At 35.0% G+C, this 22,249-nt stretch overlaps 1 protein-coding gene and 1 non-coding gene across 2 annotated transcripts in view; both read right to left on the reverse strand.

Annotated features, from left to right (window-relative positions):
* The window catches only part of LOC134799154 (nephrin-like), a 226,851-nt gene that overhangs the window by 74,957 nt on the left and 129,645 nt on the right, over positions 1–22,249 (reverse strand). The window contains exon 4 of the mRNA XM_063771562.1: positions 9,230–9,340. Within this exon, the coding sequence (XP_063627632.1) occupies positions 9,230–9,340 (111 nt within the window). The remainder of the gene's footprint in view (positions 1–9,229; positions 9,341–22,249) is intronic.
* On the reverse strand, positions 8,873–8,945 carry Trnas-gga (transfer RNA serine (anticodon GGA)). Its single transcript has one exon. It is a non-coding gene; the product is annotated as a tRNA-Ser (tRNA).

Genomic DNA, 22,249 nt, shown 5'->3' on the forward strand with positions numbered 1-22,249 from the left:
CCTGTAGCCTAACCTTAAAATAGTCAAAAAGTCAGAACGACATTTTTCACAGGACATTTATGACTTCATGTTTCGCAGAGTTCGTTATCGGTGTTTGTTGTGAATTATCGGGATTATGACGGCAGAATAACACTTGCTTTCAAAATCGCTGCAGATTTTTCTTGGTCTAACTCTATCTATCCTGTTTGAGACGGGCGTAGATAACGCACTATTCGACAATCTATGTATTCTTGTGGTGGTGGAAATAGAAATAGAGATAGAGATAGAGGTAGAAGTAGAGGTAGAAATAGAGGGAGAGGGAGAGGGAGAGGGAGAGGGAGAGGGAGAGGGAGAGGGAGAGGGAGAGGGAGAGGGAGAGGGAGAGGGAGAGGGAGAGGGAGAGGGAGAGGGAGAGGGAGAGGGAGAGGGAGAGGGAGAGGGAGAGGGAGAGGGAGAGGGAGAGGGAGAGGGAGAGGGAGAGGGAGAGGGAGAGGGAGAGGGAGAGGGAGAGGGAGAGGGAGAGGGAGAGGGAGAGGGAGAGGGAGAGGGAGAGGGAGAGGGAGAGGGAGAGGGAGAGGGAGAGGGAGAGGGAGAGGGAGAGGGAGAGGGAGAGGGAGAGGGAGAGGGAGAGGGAGAGGGAGAGGGAGAGGGAGAGGGAGAGGGAGAGGGAGAGGGAGAGGGAGAGGGAGAGGGAGAGGGAGAGGGAGAGGGAGAGGGAGAGGGAGAGGGAGAGGGAGAGGGAGAGGGAGAGGGAGAGGGAGAGGGAGAGGGAGAGGGAGAGGGAGAGGGAGAGGGAGAGGGAGAGGGAGAGGGAGAGGGAGAGGGAGAGGGAGAGGGAGAGGGAGAGGGAGAGGGAGAGGGAGAGGGAGAGGGAGAGGGAGAGGGAGAGGGAGAGGGAGAGGGAGAGGGAGAGGGAGAGGGAGAGGGAGAGGAGAGGGAGAGGGAGAGGGAGAGGGAGAGGGAGAGGGAGAGGGAGAGGGAGAGGGAGAGGGAGAGGGAGAGGGAGAGGGAGAGGGAGAGGGAGAGGGAGAGGGAGAGGGAGAGGGAGAGGGAGAGGGAGAGGGAGAGGGAGAGGGAGAGGGAGAGGGAGAGGGAGAGGGAGAGGGAGAGGGAGAGGGAGAGGGAGAGGGAGAGGGAGAGGGAGAGGGAGAGGGAGAGGGAGAGGGAGAGGGAGAGGGAGAGGGAGAGGGAGAGGGAGAGGGAGAGGGAGAGGGAGAGGGAGAGGGAGAGGGAGAGGGAGAGGGAGAGGGAGAGGGAGAGGGAGAGGGAGAGGGAGAGGGAGAGGGAGAGGGAGAGGGAGAGGGAGAGGGAGAGGGAGAGGGAGAGGGAGAGGGAGAGGGAGAGGGAGAGGGAGAGGGAGAATATTTTTTCGAATTCCGTAGATTCATTTCCAATGTGCTCGATAGTCGTGTGAGGCACGAAATCTGTGAATTTTTTTTTTATATGGGGGCAAACTTGTTGTTTAACAGGATATTTGGAATCGCTTGTCCATACAAACGTAAATAAAATACGAGTATAATTCATTATATGTTAATAGCTATGCCTAAGTTTTTTTTTTATTGATTCTCATAAGAATTAGGAGCGAAAAACAAATTCCAAACAATGAGAACTTTGTATGGAATACAAAACAGTTTATCTTTATGCTGGTCGTAATTTGCAGTTTTAGAATGCATCATAAAAGTTTATGATTATGTGTGTAGATAAAATAAATAAATTCATAATTTATACGTTCTCTATAAATGTACTTAATAGACATTTTGACGTAAACCACAACTAATTAGGAAAATGTTTGATGATGAAATCGGAATTTAACCACACAACCTAATTATTGGAACATTTGCAGATTTTCAGCCAATAATTACATCATTATTTATTAGTAGCAGTAAAAATGTTTTTCTATTATAGGTACAGGGTGATTTTGGGTCGTGATTCAGAACCACTTTTTCTGACTGTAAGTAAATGATTCACATTATCATATGGTAGTATTTGATTAAAAGATAATTGTAATTTTTCTCATTTTACAAGTAAAATTAATCTTATATAGTTGAATCATCGAGAGCGTGGAATTGCATATGTAGTAGTATTGTTTGTTTACAGGCATTCTATATTTGAATTTTCTATTTTCTTGTACTATCAGCATACAACCACTACAATGCAATTCCATCTTCTCGATAATTCAACTATACTAAGTAATCATGGTCACCCTATGACTTTTGATATACGCTGTATGGAAAGCGACAAGACGTCACAGGGTGACCAAATTGGATGCAAAAATGTGTTTATTCTGCTTGTCATCTGAAAAATAGTCATCATTATTGGTAATAAACAATAATTAACAACATCATTAAGCTTATCTTTGAATTCTGTATGATGTCTTGCTGTCTTGCTCCACGACCCCGAAATCAGCATGTATTTATGACAGGTGATTAATTACAAGTATGTGTTTGATTTTAATTAAAACTATTTAGTGGCACTGTGAACGTGTTTCAGATCGGTCGATCCTATGCTATCAATTATTCTAAATTATGTTAATTAATCGCTAAACGATCAGGTTAATAATAATAATTAATATCGCATGAATAATTAATCTAACACAAATTTACACAAAGTAAATGTTATATTTACTGTTGAATAATACATTCAACGTATTGTTTACCGTAAGCTGAAGGGTTAAAGAAAATATTAAACGTAAATACGTGTGGCCACGAGTTCGAAATTCGCAAGCAAAGCAAATTATACGTATTAGGTACTTATATCGTGTTATTAAAATTATGTAAATATTCATTTACATGTGTCGCTTAACTTCAAACTGGGGTAAATCCATTCGACCAAAGAGAAGAGCAAATATATAACCTATTACCTTTTCTTATACCAAATCGCATAATCTGACAGATGGATTTACCGGAGTTTGAAGTTAAGCAAATATATTTTATATTATAAAAGTTTTTTTTTTTTTTTTTTTCGTATGACTTTTGTGTACTCTACTTAAAAGTTAAGGCCTCTTATAAACTGAAATAGATATAATCTAATCCAAGGATGTGGGTTCGAGTCCCACGTTGGCCAGAGTTAATCATCGTCGATTTTTTCATTGTGATTGACATCTGTATTTACATTTTATAGATTGTAATAATGTGGTACGCCTCACAATGAAAAAAGGAAAAATATATTAACATTCGCAATATATTTATTCATTATTTATTAGCCGTGACTGAATTATCCAATTGCGACGGACAATTTCAATCGAGATTCGAACGTTTTATCAGAAAACCAAAATGTACGCAGATAGGTTGTATTTATGCAGTTCTTTGACTGAGGCCTAGTAAAATCTGACGGCGAAACGGACAGGCCAAGCACTAAATAAATAAATACTAGAGCTGCGTGTTGTTTAGTTTGCATTGGAAAGCATTTTGTTACCTCCAAACTTTAAAATAATTAAAAATCCTTTTTATTTATACCACAACGGTAGCATTAATATAATTTACCGTGTAGCGTATAGCCCAACAATGGTGAGTGGATACCGTGAATTCAATAAAAGAGGCTTGTAACTTAACTTTAGAAGATCTTCATGCTCATTGTCGACCCGTTTATGTAAGGTTAGGTGTGGTAAGAGAAACTATGAGACAAGAAAAACACTTGTAGCGAAAATAATTTGTAAGATTTATCATTTGATACTGACCACTAGCTTTTCGGTGAAGGAAAACATCGTGAGGATACCTGCATGCATCTGCGAAGAAATTCAAAGGTGTATGTGAATTCCCCTATCCATATTGGGCTAGCGTGGGGACTATAGCCCAAGCCCTCTCGCGCATGAGAGGAGGCCTGTGCCCAGCAGTGGGACGTATATAGGCTGAAGTTATTATTATTTGTCAATCAATCAATCAATCAATCAAAATATACTTTATTCATGTAGGCCTAGCAACAAGCTCTTATGAATCGTAATTAATCTTAATCTAATTATCAGAGCAATTTATTGATGTTAATATTATTCCATAATAAAATTAGATTATTATACATATCAAATTTAACACTAAGAATTTGACAAAAGGATCGTCAAACATTAAAAAAATTGTATAAAAAAATACTAGTCTAGAATTTCTAGAATAAAATCTAAATGTCAAAAAAAGCATAAGTAACAAAAGAAGTAGATAGTATTACATCGGAATATCCATTTCCTCATCAATAATCAAATATACCTAATAAATAAATAAATAATCATTTCGAATAACAATTAATCCCACGTTGTAATATCATTCATGTAGTCTTGTGTGGTATAATAAGCTTTAGAAATAAGTTTACGCTTTACATAATTCTTAAATTTATTAATAGATAATTCAGTAATATGGTTTGGAAGTTTATTATAAATTCTTACACAATAGGGTGTTTTCCTATTAGTCAAATCAGTTACTTTTTTAGAGCTGTCAAAACGATTTGCTAATATGGAAATTATATGAAACATTACATCGTGACGTCACGGTCAACACACATACTTTTTATACTTCTACTCGATTTATTAAATAGAACTTGTATTTAAAAATAACTCCTATCTGTGTTTTTCTAATAATTATCTGGTGCTTTATTTCATGCATGGTGTAAAATAATTTATTTTAAATACAGTATAATACCCTATTACCCATGAATGATTTATTTGTATCTCTTATAAACTCTTATTATTATTATTTAAGATTTACCTTGTCTCGAGCAAAATAAACTATGTTTCTCTTTCCCCACCTGACCTTACCCCATTTTCAGAAGGAACCCCAAACTGTAGCTACATATTCATGAAAATCTCGGCGGAGTTCATTTCGTTACACAGCTGGAGAGTTTACGGCTGAAAATTCCCTGAAAATGTACAGTGCTTGACTATTTACGTCCCTGATTGCGAGGATAAACGTCCTGCGAACGGGTGGTAGAATGTTTGTGTATCAAATAATTCTTATACATACGAACTATAAATAAAAATTATATATAGGACAATCGGGTGACCTGGTTAACGAAAAATAGTATAAATAATATGACGGATTTACACGTAAGAAATGATATATACTTAGTTATACTTAAATACGTAGAAGACACCCATATCTTAGGAACAAATAGTTGTGATGAACCCACAAACAAATGCCCTGGTCAGAATTCGAACCTGAGACCTCCTGCTTTGTAGGCTGACCCGACGAGCCTAGGAGGCTTTTAAACGAATTACATTAAACACAAAGTCTTACAAACATGTGTAGTAATAAGCTCATTTGCTTACCATTTCTACTCACAAACATGGTTGCTCACAGCTACAGTTGTTGTACAAGTCATAAGCTGCAAATCAGTTGAAATTTGTTTGGACGTAAAGACCAAACAACATGAAACCAAGAATCTTGAACAGTGACTCGGGGTTTAAACATTTTGCTGAATTTTAATTGATACAAAAAAACTATAGACTTGACCATGGTGGACGGCGGCTTCTTCTTACACACTTAGTCTCCATTTTGCTCCCTAGATATTGACTTTATGGAACATATTTTTACTCAATTTAGTATATATTCACCTAAGCTATGCCACTTAGTTTCACTGTTTACGAGTTTTTAATGAATATAAGAATTATGAACGAAAAACATATATTCAAAGCTTCCAGCTCTTATAATAATTATTTAATCGAAAAAAATCAAACGAAGTGGTTATTTTCTATAATGTTAATACCCAGAGAGGAATACAGGGACTTTGTTTTTATAGATAAGCGGTCACGTGACTACATCCCCTTTCCTCGTAGTACAACAAACCCCTCCACGTGTAAATCACTATACAATATACATGATAGTGACATAATAAATTCACGAATACCAAAGCCACTCGTCCGGCACGCGTACACACTAAAATGTCCATTAGTCGATCCTTGTCACACCTTCTTCGGGCGCGGAGTGGCAACAGGGTTGCCAGGCGTACGATAATTATCCTACATGTACGATAATTTGCACTCCAGGGGGCCTAGCCAAGATGACAATCGTTTGCGCCGTAGCGAACGAAACGCCTATTTCTCTAAGATCGCAGTAATATTTATGGAATACACCTCGGTAGAGAGACATCACCAGAGCTCGGAAAGGGTGAGCTATTTGTTATTTGCCTTATAATATGACGTAAGACAAAATGTCAAATTATAAGATAAATAGCTCACTCTGTCCGACCACTAGACATTACTGTTTCATTCCCCACGGCGAAAACGATTGGCCATCTTGGCTTGGATCCTGTAGGATGTAGAGGTACGATCCAATGAGCATTATAGTAGGTACGCAAAAATACAATTTGAGGCGAAACATGACACTTTCACTCAGAAATAAGTGTTACGTCTTTAGAGTAAGTTTGTAGCATCAAAAATGTAAACTTTTCCTGTAAAACCTTTGATACCTACTAGCACAATAGCAAATTTAATCAGATTCTTTCGAAATGATGAAAATTGTGTTAGTCTTTAAATATTATCCCATTTCAATGATTTAAGCTTATTTTGCAAGTGATTTTAGGAATAGTGCCTGTTTTGATAGACGTATAGTAGGTATTTATTTCTTTCTTCGATACAACAGGTAATTTTGATACTCAAATACGATAAATTCACTTCCACTAACCTGGCAACCCTGGCAAGGCAACGGCAGTGACTTGTGAATTTCCCATGGGCAGACGTGTCTGACATATTCACAAAATTCAAAGCACGACCGGCGATATAAAATTGTCCGCATTATCCTACAGATGGAGTTGACCCGTTGAAACGCTTTTCTGCATCACGCTATTGAAATTTTTGGTCAGTGGTTTAGTCACGTATATCCCCGGTGGGATCACCTGTGGTTTTATTTGAATGCGAATGCTGTTAGTCGGTTTTATCAAATAGACGGCCGGACAGTTTGCTCGTCCTACGTTGGTTTACGATATTTAACAAACAGACATCGTGTGACTGAAGTACTTTCAGTATATATTTTCCAATACCTAATTTCAAAAGGTAAAAATTCTTTGAATTTATTTGCCTAACTAAACGGAAAAACGCAGTGAAATGGAAACAGAATGGTGTGATATTAGTTATTATTATTATCTGATCTATTCTTGTTTCTATTTGATGAAGCTTGCTAAAAAAATTTTGAAATGACGTACCATTCTTAATTTAAAGTTTCCGAGAAAACCTATTAAAGGTTTTCTCGGAAACTTTTATATAAAAAGAATGATTCTTTTTAGACATAGATAAATATGTTTATTGGAAATACGAAAACAGCCTTTGTCTACATATTTACTCTTGTATTTCTAAGAAATGAACCCAAAGGAAAATACCTATTTCGAACACTTAAGTTGCGTAATTCAACGTTTTAATCCCAAGCTTTTCAACCACGTAATGGAAACATTGCATTAAGTTAGGCAAAGTGATTGATCAGTTCCAAGATTAAATAACTTACTCATGTGGTGACGTTTTATTTTCACACGTCTTCATCTAAGCCCAAAGGAGTGAACATTTTAGCCTATGCGTGTGGGTGTGGAGGTAAAGTTACTAAACTGATTATGATGGATGATTAACCGGTGAAACAGGCCACATGCAATACATGATGCCAAAAAGTACGTTGATATATTTTTTTAGAGGTACTTATATTGTTGATTATTATACAAATCTTTTGCGTTAGTGCATGTATCAAAGACAAAGGGGAATATTTTGAAGATAATATGTTTTTGTTTAGTTGAATAATTGTAGAATTTTTAATGACAAAGAAAAAAAATGCAAACGTGATAAACTTACTGTGTATAAACAAAAACCAATTTTTTTTAAGAACATTTTGTTAAAGACTTAGATGTCATGAAGAAAAATATTCCTTAAAATTCTTTGTCAACGTATTTTTGGGACAACCTGAAATCGAAATCCAAAACGAAGGTATTTGGAAAACAATTTAGTTAACGCATTCACTGCCAGGGGGCGTGGCCTAGGAACAAACCTGTATGACGGTGGATGCACATGTGCGTCGGGGGCAGTGAATGTGTTAAGGTTAAGTTTTAATAAATAAAAGTTATCTACTTGGTACTAAATAATATTTCAGTTTCATTTCCTGACTGTTTTCAATCAATTCCCCTTTTTTCGTATGTCAGGTAAAAACGAATAGAATATATAATCAAACATGCCTATATTATATGTAAACGAAATTGCCACATTCGTGCAGCTCGTATTGAAAACTAGAATTTAAATATTTTATGTTTGCCTCCATATTGGCAGGCAATCAAAATATCGTTTTGGTTTTTTCGATACAAAGATACTTATTGATATTTTATTCATAGCGTTTGAACAAGTTACCCAAGTGAGAAATTTTAATAATTCAATTTTGCGCAGGAAATCCGTAGATTGGAGGAAGCGTAAATGAATAATAATATGTAGGTATAAAAGCTTAATTAATGTTACACTTTAAAGTCTTTAAACTCTCGCGTTTTGTACACATATTTAATTACACAAACGGGTTTACCGCGATATACTTTCATTGTTTTTACCTTTAATTCCGACGTTAAAAAAATAAAGGAAGGAAGGATGGAAGGAATTAAAGGTAAAAACAATGAAATAATATCGCGGTAGACCCGTTTGTTTAATTAATGTTTTCAACGGATCTAACTCGATTAAATTTCTTTATTTTACCTTTTTTCCGACGTTTCAGCCAGTTTGCACTAGATGTGGTCACGGAAAACTGACGCCTCATCAAAATGACAATGGAGATATTGGTAAACAACACTAAACTACCTGATATTAGTTTAAGTAATTTTTTTGTTTCTAACAACTGTGGACAAATGTTTCCGAAATAAATTATTTGAATTGAATATAGGTACAAATGTTCGGGGTAGACAAATAAATCGATTTACCCGTTTTTAAATGTTATATTAAAGGAAAAAATGGAAAAATTTACGCTTCCGGCAGGACTTGAACCCGCATCCTCCACAATCCGTGTGTTGCTCTTAACCAATTGAGCTACGGAAGCCTACCAGGACATCGCAAATCTTTCCATTCCTTTCTTTATGTAAACACGCCTTTGGTACATCCGTTCCACATCAATTTTGGTGGCTAGCCATAACCCGCGCGTGGCACTGTCGCCACCTAACGGCCATATCTGTCCTGATCGTAACAGACGCGTTTTGTTAGAGCGTGAGTCTTCTGTACCTAATAGTACTATTATTTATTCTGTGCCCAGGTACGCACCCTTGGCAGCCCGATTCTCCATAGGTAAATTAAAATAAATTTCAGAAAGTCTAACGTAAATCTTACCTCCATAGGTTTCACAACTGAGTTCCAAGGTGTCACCCTCGTTGTACGGCTGAAGCAGTCGCGTCTGGTCTTTTGTCTTGGTGTCCAATATCGTTGGCCGATTTGGAGGAGCTGCGGACAAAAAAGTTCATCAAAATATCGTCGGTGAATACAGTTGTGCCATACGCCACTTACATTACTTTTTTTTAATAGCCTTAGTTGTCCCACTGCTTGGCAAAGGCCTTCCCTTTCTTCCGCCACTCATCACGCAGACTAGCAGGGTCAGAGGCAGACCAAAAAAGAGATGGCGGAATGACCTCGACGCTTTTCGCAGTGACTGGCAGGAACTTGCACCAAACATTGGTAAATAAATATTATCTTATCTTATTTTAATTGCTATTCAGTCGTTTGATCTCAACTTTAACTCCGACCAACAATACTTAGTTAGCCAGCCAAATTTTAATTTGTAAGTCCGTCAAAACGTCATTTCGTAATTTAAGTAACTGTCAAATTTTCTCAAATTATTCCCATATTCTTTGATCTTTGATTTTCTTAATCATACGGAAATTGTTTAAATTTGTTTTGACTGGAAATTAATTTCTTGGAGCTTTGTCCTTGGTTGTCCGGAATATCAAAGTGATGTTTGGCAAGGATGAATCATTAAAATAGAATAGAAATAGATATAATTTATTCGTGACCACAAACTCAAAATAGAAAAATTATACAAGACAAAGGGGACCGTAGGGCTGGCGCGTACCTCTCTCAGCGTATCGCCCTAGCGGTACAGAGAGGTAACGCCGCCAGTGTAATGGGGTCCTTGCCGCAGGCCGAACTGTTAGACGGGGCATTTCTGTTATGATTGGGTTAAGTTTTTATACTGTAAATATACTAGGTAGGTACTAATTTATTATTAATTTTTAATTCTAAGTTAATTTATAGTATTTTTTTATTAATTTCTATTGTTATCGAATGTTAGTACCTAGTCAACTTTGTGTAGTTAAATTTCTAATTTAAAATTATAAAATTATAGAATGTATTATTTATTAAGTTCATGTTGATTTTATACAAATAAAACTGCAAATTATAGTTACAAGACAAAGAAACAAAAAAGGAGAAAGTGCCACGAAATGGTCTCACCTCTGCATGTGGCTGGCTACTCCCAGCGCTGATCTTCCGATGGAATTGGGTTAAGCGTTAATTAAATAAACTTGATTTCATGTTATAAAGACATTTATTTTTAACAATCAAACAAAGTTGAGGAAAATCTTCGTAAACATAAATTTGAAATTATTAAACTTTTCTTATCATAAATTTAATTGTTGCTTTCAGCTTTCATCGCCGAATGTACTTTATTTCAAAATTATCACTTCTAGAGACAATTCAACGAATGTAAATTGAAAGAGGTTGCGTCTAACAAAGTTCCCACGACCACAACCTCACCTCTCCGTCAAAACCACAAAACAATTATCTTTCATCACCGGGCTTCATATTATCAGAAAGTACGTGAAATTTCAGGTGAATAGCCTGATGCTAAAAAACATTCTGTACAAGTGTAGGTACACTGGCCTTCAAAAGTGCATAGAGAATATGGAGATGTATCAACCGTAATATTAAGGCATTGCGGTCGACATTTATCCATGCACTTTTGAACGCCACTGTACATGTAATACACCTTGATCTTACGGAAGACCAGCTAAAAAAACTTGAGCGCTTACAAAATGTATGTATAAGGTTCATATTTGCCATTCGCAAATATACCACGTCTCGGAAATTCGTACCCAGCTCAAGTCATCAAGTGGCTCCCCAATCTCCCCATTCGTCAACTTTAACATTCTCACCCTTCAATTCTCTTCACTACGACACTACCAGTTCATTGTTAAGAGTTATTTGCCTGAAAAACATCGCTTTTAGGGTTCCGTACCTCAAAAGGAAAAATTCTAAGCATCATAGTATCACTTTGTTGTCCGTCCGTCTGTCTGACTGAAGACCCTTTATCTCGGGAACGCGTGAAGGTATCGAGTTGAAATTAAAACCATATACTCAGTCCCTTGAAGCTGTGAAAAAAATCAAACTTCTAAGTACCTAAACTTATATTTCGACACTCTCAGGGGAATCAAAATGTATAGGGTACTTCCCGTTGACCTAGAACTGCAAGTAATATTACTGTCATACAAGAAAAGGAGAAAATCTCAAAACTATAAATTTGTTGTGTGAACACACACATTTGTTCCTGAGTCATGGACGGTAGTATTAGTTATTCTGGGTGTTTTCTATGTATTTAAGTATTTATAAAATATATGTATGTATACCGGGTGTGGCCTGTAACATGAGCAAAAAATTAAACTGTAGGCTGTACTCCTCATACTAACCAACATTTGTTCAGCGACTTTTAAAAACAACTTGTGGTTTGATTTTTAATACACTTTAAAGTTTATTCTAAGACGCAATGTACTGCGAATTTTGTTATGTTTAAGGCGTGACAAGCAACGTCAAACACAATGATATGGCGTGGCGATGGCGTCCATTGAAGATAATATTTATTTTGTATGAAAACAAGGGAGTCTAAATACTTCATAATTTTTAAAAGTGTCACCGTTTGAGGAGTACAATCTATGTTTTAATTATTTGCTCGTGTTACAGGCCACACCCGGTATATTATATATCGTTGTCTAATAATAAGTACCCACACAAGCCTTATTGAGCTTACTGTGGGACTTAGTCAATTTGTGTAATAACGTCCTATAATATTTATTTATTATTATTATTTATAAGGTAATAATTTTAGTATTTCGTGTAATGTAGATATTACCTATTTTTTCAGATACAAAATAACCTTCCCTCAATATCTTACGCAATCTTCCAAACACGCTTTTTCCTCAAAGCAATGATGTATTTATTATTTGTAATGTTTTATTAGTCGCCCATTTTCTCATTCCGGAGGCGGATGTACGGAGATTACTTGACGTCCAATGGAAGAAAAACAATGAATTATTTATATAAGGCAGTAATGATGTTGGTAGGCCATTATTAGGTTACGTTACGAATAACTTTTTCCATCAATCAGACAAAATAGTAGATTGTTAACCACGGGACCCACCCGAGTTAAACACTTTACTTTTCGTTTCGAATACAAGGAAAGTAAAATGTATGTTTTTAAATAAATTTTCATACATTTCTTGACGGTACTTTCAATTAACAATTTAGGCAAAAGTATTGTTATTTATGGAATGTGGAGTTAAATATCAGAATGGAAATTGTATAACAAATCCATTTAAACCCAAATTTCAACTGCTTATCATAAAAATTAAAAAATCGTACTTGGAACGTAAAATGCCCTAGTGCGGAAACGTATCATTTTGTACTCACCTTTTATAATAACAATGGCCCTCTTTCTAAGCATGAGAAATTAAAATATATATAAGGTACAGTAGGTTCAGCCAACAAAGTTTTTGAAAAACTGTAGCGCATTTTTAGATCAAAATACGGTTGCCAAAAATGTATTAGAACCTTACCTTATGGCCTTTATTTATCTAGTAAATTCATCACTTTTGTTCGATAGAAAAAAATCACGAAAGTCTAAAACGCACCTTAATTTGTAACAAATTTTGCACAAAAGCTAAATATGAAAATTACTTCTACAAATGCGCAATTTTTGTGATCGAAAACCAAGGTGGTATTTTAAATTTATGTTTGCTAAAATATAGTTAAAAATAGAAGCTAAAATGATAACGGAGGCAAGCAAAAATGTTGAAATAAAAGGAATCATGCATTGAATCTGTAAACGCCCCGTTGGCGCCCTTTGAAATATAATCCCAAGACACTTTAACCTACGCCCTTTAGATACTAGAGGTCAAATTTCTAACTCGGCAAACTAGCAAAAAAATGTCCCCAAACTTGTCAAAACTAGTTTTAAATGAGAGACCCTTCCAACAGTCCGCCGGGAACTTTGAAGCGATAACGAGAAGATACTATCAACGAAGTTTGTCAGCTCCAACCAAGTGTATGGAAGCCAGTTTGTTCTTCTTTGAAGTCTTAGCTTTAAACCAAGATAAATAATATTAAGCTTAGAATAAATTGAATCGTGGAAAATTTTACCGGCTTGTGTGAGTCTTGAACCCACGCCATCGCCACTGTATCGCTATAGCCCATTGCTCTGCCATATTCTGAGCTAAGACCTAACCCAAAGCAAAGACATATGTAACTCCGTATAAGATGAATAAAGTCTAAGGAAAAAACGTGCCTCGGAAGTCAAGAAAAAGTCATTCTCGGACAGATGGCGCATACACCTTTGGCCTATCCTCGGCTAGATGGCGGTGAAGACACCGTTTCATATTTAACAATTTTAACAAATAGGTATCAGTGAATGAACATAGGTCAAAATGATATAAAAATAGTAATATCATTTATCCATATATATTAATTTTTTGATAGTTTTATACGTTTTCATTTTGAGTTTTGGTCGTGTGTCGATAGATGGTAGTAAATTTACTGTGACTACAAAATTTACTATGACAGGACCCCTCTATACTATCTATTCTCTTTGCCCAAAGTCAGCAAATATTCACCATTTTATGGGCCTTTAGGGTGCCTCTCTGGCGACATCTACCGTAAGAGTGTTACTTCTTAAACGGCTACCGGAGTTCCAAGTCATATTGGAAATTCAGCAGTAATGATGCGCCACCTATATTAATTTAGGGTAAAATGCTCATGCCGATTTGTAGAATTTTGATTCGATTTTCTATCGGAAGATTTTTTACGCAATCAAATATTTCCAGGATACTTACATGTTGCATGGAGTGTCACACACAAAAATGACTAATCAGTTTTGTATGAAAAACTGATAAAGATAAAGATAAAAGATAAAGATATTTATTTGCAAAAATGTAGTGGTAAACATAGTTGGACAGTAGGTGATTTAAGTGCGTACATTTACTTAAAGAAGCATGCAAACTTTCCTTATTAACTAGGTACTATAACTAAGTATATACATATAAAAAGTTATAGAACAATAATAACTCACATACTAATTAATTTATGTCCTCGATATACAATATATTATAATTATTATCCATCATCATTATTTTCCATTACTTATCATATATATTCATTATTTACACATGTCAAATATTCGTCGATTCTATAATAACACTTATCCAAGCAAAATTTATATAGTTTGTTTTTAAATTCAGGCATGTCAGAGTTTCTTATTTCTACGGGTAGATTATTAAATATTTTTATAGACATACATAACACATTGTTTGCAAAGAATGCTGTCTTTGGGTGGAACGGATAGCATAGATCAGTGCCGTTTCGAGACGGATATATTGTGGTAGTTGCCTTATTTCTAAATAAACCTATATTGTGTTTGACATACTCGTATAAACTTATCTCATAAATGTATAATGAGGGTAGCGTCATCACTTTTAATTTATTGAAAAGAGGTCGACAGGGTTCTGTTTGATGGACACCACATATAGCCCGTATACATTTCTTTTGTAGCAGAAATACTTTTTGCATATTACTACAGTTACCCCAAAGTAATAGACCATAGCGCAAATTGGACATTACATGTCCATTAAATGCTAAGAGTGCAGTTTTTTGTGACGAAAGTTGAGAGAGCCTTCGCAGGGCAAATATAAACCTGTTCAATTTATCAATTAGCATTTCAGTATGGTCTTTCCAGTTGGTGTGGCAATCTAAAATAACACCTAAGAAACGAATTGATGACACACATTCAATCGCATGACCATCATAGTTTATATTTACATTCCTCGGTTTACCTTGTGGTGCATAAAATTCCATAAATTTTGTCTTATGTATATTAACTTTTAGATTATTATTAACTAGCCACAAGTTTACATCATTAAAGACTTGGTTGATTTCATTCTCATAATTTTGGGTATCTTTCTCTTGTACTGAGGACACTGAGCAGAAATAAAATCACCCAGGTTAGTTTTCCGGAAAAAAGTAAATGGTACATTGATGTAAAAAGTAATGAAATAAATGCATTTGTATTTGTAATCGTACACTTTTTTCTGCACGCAATGTTACAATGGACGAACCTTTAGTTAGTAATACCCTGTCTAAAAGTTAGCCTATTACCTCTACCCTAAAAGGATTTATTACTGCTATAATAAATAATGTTGCAAAAGACTGAAACGTAAATCAAAACACACTTCTATATTCTCAATCCCAATAAAGGACCAAAAAAAGTTGCGCAATGAAAAGTAGGTACCCTATTAATCTTTTTATACCTTTACACAACAATTCGATACAGACAGTGAACCCTATTAAAATTTAATTAGGAAGACAAAAGAATATTTGATTTTAAATATAAAAAGCAGAGAGTTGATTGGCCGTTTACGCCACGATGCCTTTTTGGGTGGCTGTTTAATGAAAATTTGATTTCTACCTTTTAGGGGAGGGAACAATTTATTTCAAGCTGTAATGAATTGAGAACGAGGGTAAGTAAGATGGATGGAGAACTTGATGATAATTTAAAAATTGGGAAATGCAAGTTCGGTTGTGGATGTTTGCACAAAATTTTTAGCAAATTTTGAGATTTCGCTTACAATAGGCCTCATAATATATTTTAAGAAGCGAAGTCACTCAAAAGGGGAAAGTAGCGAGACGCCGTATGCCACAGTGCTGTGGGAGTCACATTGCTTATGGGTGTTACACACAATGTTTTTCATCACACTTGCGAAGAAAAAGATACATTTTAGCTAAATAATGATTAAATACGTGAAATACGGTGACATTTCAAACATTCGTCCGCCATGTTGTCATTTCTTTACAGGTTAGGCATCGAAGGCACAGATCTTTGGCATTTAGTCACGATTTAAAGTTGCGTAAAAAAATTTTAAACGGCTATTAAATCAATCAAATAAAATAAATTTTAAACATAAACAAAAATATTAAATAATAAACGCCGGAATTTTAAAAGTAAAACTCCTTTATACCTTGACTTTAAACAAAGTATTTTTACTCTTATAACCTACATGGTTCATATGAATTAGTGACATAAAAAAAAAGCTATAACTCCCTAGGAAGTTTAAATTTATGTCATTTGAAATTTATGACAACCGAACACTAACTATTAAAATTTTATGCAAAAAATAGTCGTAGTAATTAAGTCACACTTTCAGTTTACACTTTTTGGCGAATTTCTAAAAAAATAATGGAAAAAAACTTATTACATTCATAGGTATAAGAAGCATAATTATTTACCGTAATGATTTTCGATGTAGCCCACGTTACAAATTTTGAAATGATGTAAAAAACATGTATGATGATCCAACAAACAACGAATGATCGTTGTCACGCTCGGGTTGTCATGTTTTCGTTATCTCTTAAGGGGCCCACTGATTAACAGTCCGCCGGACGGTATCGGCCCGTCAGTTGTTCGGAAATGTCAAAATTTTGTTCTAGCTGACAGGCCGATACCGTCCGGCGGACTGTTAATCAGTGGGCCCCTTTAGTCTGCTTTCAGTAGGTACATTACGTCTCTGATAAACAAGTTCCACGTCAAACTTCATTTAAAATGGCCGGAAGGCAATCCCATTTCCAAAAAGGTTAATTTGATCTTAATTAAGTTTATAAATCTTTGATGTGTGCTCGAATTAATGAAGTTAATTAAATTATGGCGCGCGTAGAGAAAGTGTTTTGTGAAATTACAAAAGGGGGATGGATTCTTTTTTAATAAAATCATGTCTGGGAAAGTAGAATAGGGCTCGCGTGTAACAAGAAAGTGACAAAGAAAAGAAGAAAATAAAATTAAGTGTTTCTTAGAAAAGCTAATACCTATACTGTGTTGAAACAGAAATATACGGCGCGATTCGGGAAATGATTTAGAGATTCACTAGATATGGAATAGTAAAGATATGTGACGGTCCACGGCAAAAGGTACCTTATGGCGGCTGGCGCTTACGCTATTATTAACGCCGCTCCAATATTCAGCCCGGGCAATGGTACCTTTGCCGTCGAACGTCACAGATCTTTACTATTTCATATCTAGTGAATCTCTAATTCATTTCTCGAATGGCGCCGATACAGGTTTATCATCAAGGCTCTGGACCGGGATAAGTGCATGGCGTACTCGAAGAGAGGCCTACTATTATGCTCAGCAGTGGGCTGATAAATTATGATGATGATGATCATCGTCATCAAGTGAACAGAAGCTTGAGTTCACTCGCAGATGGTTTTATTTTTATTGTAACTAAATTTCGTTTTACCCATTTACCAATTGAAATACCTAAATCTCAAAACGGAATAGACTATTACCCTAGAATGCCTAATTGTACGTCTTTTTACTGAGAATGGAAGACTTTTTGCGATTTCTCAAAAACGGCTTAACCGATCATGTTTGCTATAGGTTTTATTGAAAGTCATAAATATGAACTGAATAGCTTTTTAAGTGCTTTCACGATTTTTGTTCATATTTTTGGACCCATGGTTTAAAAGTTAGAGATCTTTTTGTCCGTTGGAGTAATTAAAAATGTGCTATAATATTATTTCCGAAAATATTCACTTGATCAATAAATCGTTTTAGAGACCCCTATTCGTTTTGAAAGACCTATACAAATGAGACCCCACACCAAAGCGACATAAAAAATTATTCTGACTTTACGTGTAGGTGACGTACCCAAAAACCTAATCATAATCATTTATTTGTCACAATAATTTTGTAGCTTTTATATATTTGCGAACATTGCGTTATCTGTTACAGAATCGGTTTTAGGATATTGAGCATTTTTTTTCTTTATTACGGCTTCAGTTATTTTATTTGATTACTCAATCTGCCTTAACTTAAGTTACATGAGTTACGGATAACCAGTCTAAATCGCCTTAAAACGGTTAAATATATATATCATTAAGGATTTTTTTTAAATCTTTCTTATTTACTGAAAAAAACATGTGACTAAGTCATGTAACTTCGTTTTTTTGCCGATGGCGTCAAGCACAACTCCTTTAACCTGAGTTGTATGATATATGCATGACTGGCATAACCAAAACCTTACCAAAATATCACCATATCACCACCGGAGTTATGCATGACTTGCCGATAAATCATGTACAATAGTTTTTTTCACAATGTCATGTAAGTAAGTAAGTAAATATTCTTTATTGCACCAATAATTATACATTTTACATACATGAAAAACTACAAAGAAATTTTAACGGAAAAATACTGTAATGTAACTCAACTTACAAAACTTACATGGCGTCGTGTGACCAATATATAGTATAGAAGAGTTGGTCATGCGAAACTCCTGAACTCAAATTAAATGAAAAATATCCAATTATACCAAAAAACAATTAAAGCCCAGAATACTGTGACCATATTTCCTACATCTACATTATAAAAAAGATAAAAAAAAAGATAAAAAATAGTTTATTCAAGTAGGCATATTACAATGCGCTTATGAACGTCAAATAAACCTTTACCGGCTCCAACCGTACACCTCTGCCCCGAGAAGATTTAAATCCCCCCTCAATTGGAGGAGGGTATCCCAATATGGGACCGGCAACAAACTCGGCGGGACACATCTTTTCAAAACATTATTACATCTTATAATTAACATGCATTACGAGTAATTAAGAAAAATACAATTTAAATTACTATAGAATTCATGCAATTATACTCAGTGAGTACATAACTTTATACAAATACGTAGCTCTTTCAGAAAACATATCAAATTCTTACAAAAGGAAAAGAAAATAAAATCAATAAAAGAAATGAGAATACATATTAAAAAATATACATATTAATTATTATAAAATAAAAATTAATTACTATGAATCGTCAACGAAAACAGCATTTGAATCATAAAAACTTTAAACGTAGGTAATTAACTCATGGTTTAAAGTTACATGAGTTGCGCGTGACACGGCAGCAACGATATCGGCATATTATTTCTTTGTTAGTTACCTACTTAGTTAATTGCCTAAAACATAACTGCGCGTGTCAAAACATAATCATAAAATATGAATTCATAATGCATAGCAAATAACAGTAACATGTTATTAGAGTCAATATTGGTTTTACCACGTATTATAATTAGCGTGTAATTTGTTCATGGAATACGATTTGTTTAGATACATTTACTAATGTGACGCTGGGAAATTTCCAATATTGCAAGATTTCAAGGGAAAATTTCGGAAACCTCTCATATTATTTTCATCCTAGTAGAGATAGGTAGTGAGTAAATACTCACGGGACGGGTAAATACCGAGTAAATACTCAGTATTTACTCAATATACCCGTATTTACTCGTTTATACCCAAATTGGTGGGTATAAACTATTTAGAGTGCTGAAAGGGGCATATTAATTTGAAATATAGGTGTATTTTGTAAGCCGCCACTGGATTAAGTACTCAAAATTGTGAGAAATGTATTTTTAAGAGGGGCACTCCATACATGTAACTAATTGTCACAAAAAAAAATCAGAAACCACCAACGTGTTGCACATCATTAAACGGGTCTTTAAAAATAAGTGGAATGTGGCTAAGAACATTTTTGGATAAATTGAATATTTTTGGAAAAAAACCGTTTCGAAAGGCCAAAATAATGTTTATCTCTCTATAACTTTAGAACCAAAGTTCAGAAAAAATATGAAAACATATCGGGAGATTAGCCGTATAATAGAGTACAAAAAACAATATTTTGAACATCATCGGTTGAGCCATTTTTGATTTTTCTTTAAAAAACCCTTAATAAAAGGTCGTAGGTGCCGCGTAAACACGCACTTTTGCGCGACATGCAGTTGTCTAGAACATCGATAGAATTTAAGAACCATATTTTTAAAGTAAATACCTTCTTATTTAAAACAAAACTGTTAACTATGCATTATCACAATTTGCCTCTCACTAATAATTACCTTTTTTTACTAAATTAAGCGTCCTATATGCTTTTTATTTTATAGATATTGTTAATACACGTTAGCACTCTTCGATAAAAGACAATTTTGTTCTTAAATCTCACTTTTTGAATATTTTATAAGCAATCGTTTTTACCCACCTAAATGAGTAAATACGGGTATTTATCGGGTGCTTTGATTAAATACCGAGTAAATACTCAGTATATACTCACCCCTACCCATCTCTATCCTAGTGAATACGTGTATAGATTTTTTTTTGTAAAAAAAATTACTCACGTATTTTATTGATGTATAAGAACATTAAATTTTCTGCTATGGGCCACCGTTTACGAGTTATGTACAAAATCTAAAAAAGGAACTTTACTTATTTAAGCATTAATAAAAAATTGTACCTACTTACAGATATCGTCGTCTAGTAAATAAACAACACAAGCCTTACAGATCTTGCTGTGGAACTAGGACGATTTGTGTAAGATCTCCCATAACATTAATTGTTAAGCCAATAAGGGTTTAAGTACTTTCCATTGACATTAAATATGCAGCGTAAATATTGCACAACCAAAGTTTCAGTCATAAATTTAAAAGGTTTATATAAGAATTCCACTATTCAGAGAGGAACGGAAAACATAAAATAGAGCTCAGTTTCTTATAAAAGACTTAATTATGAAAATATTGCTCTCATTCAACTTTTTCTCAAGTAAAACTAATTTCTTTCTATCGCCACTAATTTCAGTTTTAATGAAGTTAAAACTATGAAAGGAGAAACTATAAATTATTTTCAATATCGAAGTTTGAATTAGCAATAAAATTGAACATTTGAATAGAAATGTTCGAAGCTTGCTGACGCTAATTTCTACTATATTATACATTTTATAGAACGCTGGCTTTGAAATAAATGACTTGAAAATACTTAAAAACTTTTTCTACACTTTTAACTGAATAGGTAGCTCTCATTAAAATCTAAATCAACTTCATTAGAAGCGCGGCGCGTGTGGCGAGCCGGCGCTTGTCTTTAGAAGGGATCGCGATAGCTGTGTTATTATGAATATTCATCCAATATAGTACAACTGTTGTTTTACTGAAAAATATCTACAAACCAAATTGATTTATTCTTGATTATAATTTTCCTAGTCACGGGCCTAGTGGTCAGCGGCGTGAGCCCCGTAATCTAAAGACTCCGGTTTGATTCTGGCCTCAGCCACCACAGGTCTTGATCACTTTTTCTTTATGACATCTATTTCAGTTTATTTACCATTTTTGGTACAAATCAAAACATGATATATGATGTAACAAATAAACTTCGTACCTATTTATTAATCTTTGGTGCTTGTAATTAAACAACTGAAACACATAACGATTCATTGCTCAACAGACTGTATTATTCCCTCCTTTCCTCCTTACTTACTTACTTACTAAAATGACTTTCTAGAAAAAACATAAAAACAGCAAAAAAAAAGAAATTCCTTACAAATTGAATTGCAGTGTTTGATGAACCTACGAATGGTTTTAAATGTTTTAATTAAATGAATAAAGGGTAAGTATATTGTTATGCCGATTGCGACAGCAGCGTTCTGCAGCGTTGCAGTGACGATGTCACTGTCATTTCCTTGATATAGTTGCTGTCATTGCCGCATTGACCTCGTGATCAAAACATCAACTTTGTAAGAGCCGGGTAGCTACTACACTAGTACATACATAGATAAAAAAGGGTATAACACCGAATACAGGATTACAAATACGGAATTCCTTTTTAACGTTCACATTCTTTAAAAATATCCTCCAATTCAACCTCGTACAAGACTTGTAGTTGCGTAGTTAATGAAGTGCACGATAAGCGATAGTTGAAATGTGAGTACCTAGGTATAGGTTTATGATATCTTGGAATATACTATTAAGTGATACGTTCGGTACTGCGATTACTGATCAAAACCTTATTAGCAATTAATTTTTAACCGACTTCCAAATCTCAAAGAAGGAGGTTATCAATTCGATTTTTTTGCAGTGTTTATTTGGTTGATTTCATTCAATACTTTGTGAGTTTCTTTAAGTAGGTATACAACAACATTTTAAGTGATTATTATCGTGTAATTCTAGTGAAAAGTGTGATAAAGTCTTCGAGAAGTGTTTGTTTACATGATAGGACAAGTAAAGATGGACTTTT

The sequence above is a fragment of the Cydia splendana genome, chromosome 18 (genome assembly GCF_910591565.1).
Source record: "Cydia splendana chromosome 18, ilCydSple1.2, whole genome shotgun sequence".
Lineage (NCBI taxonomy): Eukaryota > Metazoa > Arthropoda > Insecta > Lepidoptera > Tortricidae > Cydia > Cydia splendana.